At 40.1% G+C, this 6,608-nt stretch overlaps 1 protein-coding gene across 1 annotated transcript; it reads right to left on the bottom strand.

Annotated features, from left to right (window-relative positions):
- Positions 1–2,724: 2,724 nt before the first annotated feature.
- On the bottom strand, positions 2,725–6,148 carry LOC117320135 (tripartite motif-containing protein 3-like). Its single transcript, XM_033874806.1, has one exon. It carries the CDS (start codon positions 6,009–6,011, stop codon positions 3,663–3,665), a length of 2,349 nt encoding a protein of 782 aa, XP_033730697.1. The 5' UTR covers positions 6,012–6,148; the 3' UTR covers positions 2,725–3,662.
- Between the last annotated feature and the right edge of the window lie 460 nt (positions 6,149–6,608).

Raw genomic sequence — 6,608 nt, 5'->3', positions numbered from 1 at the left:
TATGTATACACTGACAGTGGTGACACAGATTATGTATACACTGTGACAGTGGTGACACAGAATATGTATACACTGTGACAGTGGTGACACAGAATATGTATACACTGACAGTAGTGACACAGAATATGTATACACTGTGACAGTGGTGACACAGAATATGTATACACTGACAGTGGTGACACAGAATATGTATACACTGTGACAGTAGTGACACAGAATATGTATACACTGTGACAGTGGTGACACAGAATATGTATACACTGTGACAGTGGTGACACAGAATATGTATACACTGTGACAGTGGAGACACAGAATATGTATACACTGTGACAGTGGTGACACAGAATATGTATACTGTGACAGTGGTGACACAGAATATGTATACACTGTGACAGTGGTGACACAGAATATGTATACACTGTGACAGTGGTGACAGAATATGTATACACCGTGACAGTGGTGACACAGAATATGTATACACCGTGACAGCGGTGACACAGAATATGTGTACACTGACAGTGGTGACACAGAATATGTATACACTGTGACAGTGGTGACACAGAATATGTATACACTGTGACAGTGGTGACACAGAATATGTATACACTGTGACAGTGGTGACACAGAATATGTATACACTGTGACAGTGGTGACACAGAATATGTATACACTGTGACAGTGGTGACACAGAATATGTATACAATGTGACAGCGGTGACACAGAATATGTATACACCGTGACAGCGGTGACACAGAATATGTATACACCGTGACAGTGGTGACACAGAATATGTATACACCGTGACAGCGGTGACACAGAACATGTATACAATGTGACAGTGGTGACACAGAATATGTATACAATGTGACAGTGGTGACACAGAACATGTATACACTGTGACAGTGGTGACACAGAACATGTATACACTGTGACAGTGGTGACACAGAACATGTATACACTGTGACAGTGGTGACACAGAACATGTATACACTGTGACAGTGGTGACACAGAACATGTATACACTGTGACAGTGGTGACACAGAATATGTATACACTGTGACAGTGGTGACACAGAATATGTATACACTGTGACAGTGGTGACACAGAATATGTATACACTGTGACAGCGGTGACACAGAATATGTATACACTGTGACAGCGGTGACACAGAATATGTATACACTGTGACAGCGGTGACACAGAATATGTATACACTGTGACAGCGGTGACACAGAATATGTATACACTGTGACAGCGGTGACACAGAATATGTATACACTGTGACAGCGGTGACACAGAATATGTATACACTGTGACAGCGGTGACACAGAATATGTATACACTGTGACAGTGGTGACACAGAATATGTATACACTGACAGTGGTGACACAGAATATGTATACACTGTGACAGTGGTGACACAGAATATGTATACACTGTGACAGTGGTGACACAGAATATGTATACACTGTGACAGTGGTGACACAGAATATGTATACACTGTGACAGTGGTGACACAGAATATGTATACACTGTGACAGTGGTGACACAGAATATGTATACACTGACAGTGGTGACACAGAATATGTATACACCGTGACAGTGGTGACACAGAATATGTATACACTGTGACAGTGGTGACACAGAATATGTATACACTGTGACAGTGGTGACACAGAATATGTATACACTGTGACAGTGGTGACACAAAATATGTATACACTGTGACAGTGGTGACACAGAAGATGTATACACTGTGACAGTGGTGACACAGAATATGTATACACTGTGACAGTGGTGACACAGAATATGTATACACTGTGACAGTGGTGACACAGAATATGTATACACTGTGACAGTGGTGACACAGAATATGTATACACCGTGACAGTGGTGACACAGAATATGTATACACCGTGACAGTGGTGACACAGAATATGTATACACTGTGACAGTGGTGACACAGAATATGTATACACTGTGACAGTGGTGACACAGAATATGTATACACTGTGACAGTGGTGACACAGAATATGTATACACTGTGACAGTGGTGACACAGAATATGTATACACCGTGACAGTGGTGACACAGAATATGTATACACTGTGACAGTGGTGACACAGAATATGTATACACTGTGACAGTGGTGACACAGAATATGTATACACTGTGACAGTGGTGACACAGACTATATATACACTGTGACAGTGGTGACACAGAATATGTATACACTGTGACAGTGGTGACACAGAATATGTATACACTGTGACAGTGGTGACACAGACTATATATACACTGTGACAGTAGTGACACAGAATATGTATACACTGTGACAGTGGTGACACAGACTATATATACACTGTGACAGTAGTGACACAGAATATGTGTTTCACTTTGTCTTTAATGTAGTCACCGTACATATATAAGGACGAGATTCATTAAGAGATATTAGTATAGTCAACCAAATGTGTTCAAGCTTACTCGAATTCTAAAAAGAAGTGTTTTTTTTTTTTTTTTTTTGTTTTGAAGTTTTCAAGAATGTGCTATAAGATAAAAGAATATGTACAAATTTTGTATACACTAGGACAGTAGTGACACAGAATATGTGTTTCACTTTGTCTTTAATGTAGTCACCGTACATATATAAGGACGAGATTCATTAAGAGATATTAGTATAGTCAACCAAATGTGTTCAAGCTTACTCGAAGTGTTTTTTTTTTGTTTTTTTTTTGTTTTGAAGTTTTCAAGAATGTGCTATAAGATAAAAGAATATGTAAAAATGTAATATTAGAACCCTATACACTATGTCACATGTAATGTGCGTGGGGGTGAGAATGCCAGTTATTTGTGTGTTTTTTTTCATTTACATTAAAAATTTTGTATGTATGAAGCCGTAATGCTGTAGTAAGAACGTTCTGAACTAAACTGAAATGAGCTTAAACGGTCATCACTGAGTTTTATTACGATTGTAACGAATGCATTTTAATTGAAGAGGATTGAGTGCAGGCAGGATGGTCAGAGTCCTAAATAACAATACACGTGTATTACTATAGGTTTCTGAGGCAGTTTAACCTCGACAACATTACTGATACACCTTATTTTATCACAGGGACTTGTGTACGTTATATGAATAACCGTATTCTTTTAATATTGCCCGGTATTGTTACCTATCTTTGTGCATGAAGATCATTTCTCTTGGCACTGTGTGTTGTGTTGTGTTGTGTTGTATTTGAGAGTGATGTTGGTTTATAAAGAACTGTTTACTTTGTCGTCACGACGTTATATCGCCAAGATCGCCAAGAGAACCAAGACTTGTGTAACGTGGGTTCTTAAGACCCAAACATCAATGGTGTAAACAATTATCTATCGTGTGTCGTTGCTTATAAAACTGTTGTTTGACAATCCGTTACGAAGCACAATGGACAGAAGTTCATAGAATGATATGAGTTTGTAAATATAAAGCACCTATATAAAACCACTGGCTGAACACGAGACAATACCGAACTATTAAGAATCCGGCCAATGTCTTAACACGTAATAAAAATGATACCAAGCACCTATAAAAAGCCACTGTCTGAAAACGTGACAAAACTGGACTAGCCACTGTCTGTATATTGACAATTGACGTCACTCGAAGGTATGTATATTGACAATTGACGTCACTCGAAGGTATAGAAAGTAACTGCACCATCCTGGTGCACAAACACGAGATTATTGTCATACGTCACCAGACGCCGCGCGTTATCAAGAACAGGAACATCGTCCACCTGTTGGATGACGTCTCCAGAGAAGGAAAGAGCAATCAACTTTCTGACCTTTGAGTTGAGTACGAGGACGAGTTGGTGCGACTCTAGAACCTCAACACACTGCGGATCCTGTAGCTGAACCTGCTCATTACCAGAAAACATCTTGTACATGCCATTATCAGCATTGACGAGGATGACACTACGAGTGTCAAGGTCACAGACAACTATAGTTCCTTCGTCTGTCACGGATATGTTCCGGGGATACGTAAACAATGGTTTCCCAAAGGAATCACTCTGGAAGGACCGTAGCACAACACCAGTTGTTGTCAGTATGTCAATACTCGGTCCACCATACGGGGGACAGATACCACAAATGAAATTGTCATCTCTTGTAAAGTAAGTTATACTAGCATATCTTGCTGGCACACTTAATTTGCCAACCACTTGTATTTGTGATGTGTGTCGAGCACGTCCTACGAACACCAGAATTTTCTCTCTTGGTGCGGCAACCACACAGCGACCGACAGCGTAAGAGGCGATATCCCATGGCTGGAAGGATTGGCACGGTACAACTTGTTCTATTCGACGATTGTCCTTAGATATTATCTTCAGATTATTGTTCCATTTATCTGCTAGTATAAATCGTCTTCCAATAACTGCAATACCAATAATTCGGGGTGTTCGTGTGTCACCATTAGCCTTGGAATCCAGCATATGCTGGTACTGAACATTGCTTATTTTCTCTGTGATTTGTGGAATGACTCTTTCGTGAGGTACTAGAACCCCGACCTTTGGTATTGTCATAGCAACGGGTGGTGGTCTCCTGAAAGGCCCAATTGATGTTTGTTGGTTAGGCATTGGTGGCGCTGACGGTTTTGGCCTTCGACTTTGGCGGCCAGGAGTTGGCATGTCGATTTCTATCAGATCAGGGGAGTACGGAGGAGGTGGCCCGATATCGTCGGGAATACCTCTTGGACTTTTTGAACGTGGCCGTGGCCTGGAACCTCGGTTCGGAGGTTTCAACCCTCGGTTTTCTGAATGGCGTCCCTCCGCTGAATATGGAGGTAAATTCTGTCTTCTGTCATTCGTTCTTGGGCGCCGCTCTGTCGACCCCGATCTAACACCAGACGATCGGCTATTTTCAGAACGACCTCGATCTGTTAAGTTGGGGTCATGGCTTTGAATCTGTACTCTCCGTTGATCTTGTCGATCTGACAATCTGTTTCTCTGACCATTTTGGTCATTCTGTCTGGAAGCATTGGGAGTGTTAAACATGGCAGGGATCGGGTCAGAATGGCAGCTGTTCAACAACTCGATCTTCACTAAATCACACTCTGTTAACATATCCTCTAGGTCCGTATTGATCATGAATCTCAGGGTCAAATCTTTCATGGACGCGCTCTTTAAATCTTGTATTACTGTCTTGTAATCGGCGACGTTGTTCATCATATGCATCTTCATGTTCAGACTTTCCGCCTGTGACAGGGCTTTGCCAGTGTTTTCCATTATATGTGCAAGGACATCCTTACGCTGTTGGAGTGACGTCAACAGTGATGACGTGACAATTAGACGCTGAAGAATATAGTCTGTTTCTTTTTTAATTACTTCATCAAGATGAGATAGAACTTTTTGTTCCTGCGTTTGTAGATAGAGTGTCACGTTCTCCAAAATTTCTGCATAATAAGCTTTCACCTTGTCCTTCGTGACCTCTTTGGATGATACTATTGCCTGTTCTTTTGGTTGTAAAGCAGACTCAATGCTACACAGCTCCACTGTCGCCTGTCCTAACGTATACTTCAGTGATTCAGATTTCTGTGCGCTGACCTCTTGTATCGTGTCAGCATTTTCCTGTATATCTAGTACCTGACAACTGGTTCCGTGTTGGTGTTCGGAGCGACATGTCTCACATAGACTTGTATCACACTGCATACAGAAGTATGACATAGTGTTCCCCGGATGTACAGGGCATTCTGGCTGATTTGAAGTCCCGGTGTTAGATATGTTGGCGCCGTCACAAAGCTTCTGTATGAACACATCTTCCGGCAGTTGAAATGAATCTGTTATATCTACAGTTTCGTCCACGCCTGCATTACCACACTGACAAACAGGGCATGGGAACGAGACTTTCCCAGTAAAGGAACACATATAATCTGCGATACAGCTGGCACAGAAAGAGTGCTGACATTGCAGCTTTTTGGCGAATCTCTTCACGTTCCTACATATGGGACAAGTGATCAAAGTTCGAACCGCTTCCCCTTCCATTGATATGCATGTATTAGTCCCAACACACCACTGAAAGTTTCATCTCCCTGCTAATCACCTATATTCGGGGTTCACCTGAAAGCAAATGATAATATATATATATAATAAATGTATTAAGGAATAGGTCTAGTTGATTTGACTTCTGCATATGCATTTGCCATATCGACACAATTGGTAAAAAAAAAATAAAAAAATCGTAGCATTAAAAATAAAATAAAAATAAATCTTGTTGAAATATTAATAGATTTTAGAATTTTTGTTGGGAATGACAAAACTAAGAAAACTACACATATCAAATTAATCACTGGTTGGGAGTAGACAATGTTTTGATAGGTCTCAATATAATATAATATAATATAATATATTATAATATAATATAATACAATATAATATAATATAATGTAATGTAATGTAATGTAATGTAATATAGTTAAGTTTAAAATTATCCATTTACTTATATACGTGTCATAGAGCGATGCCATTTTACTGGATATAGATCCCTCTAAAACGACTATAATTATACCAACATGTATACACAATTACATGTACTAATCCGGTGATTATAATTTCATGCGAGCTTACGATAACTTCAAGGAA

The sequence above is a fragment of the Pecten maximus genome, chromosome 2, assembly GCF_902652985.1.
Source record: "Pecten maximus chromosome 2, xPecMax1.1, whole genome shotgun sequence".
NCBI lineage: Eukaryota > Metazoa > Mollusca > Bivalvia > Pectinida > Pectinidae > Pecten > Pecten maximus.
The sequence above is the reverse complement of the archived record's forward strand: the minus strand, read 5'-3'. Positions and strand labels throughout refer to the sequence as shown.

Excerpts from the sequence above, each read along its gene's own strand:
- LOC117320135 (XM_033874806.1), bottom strand. The coding sequence starts at position 6,011 with ATGGAAGGGGAAGCGGTTCGAACTTTGATCACTTGTCCCATATGTAGG.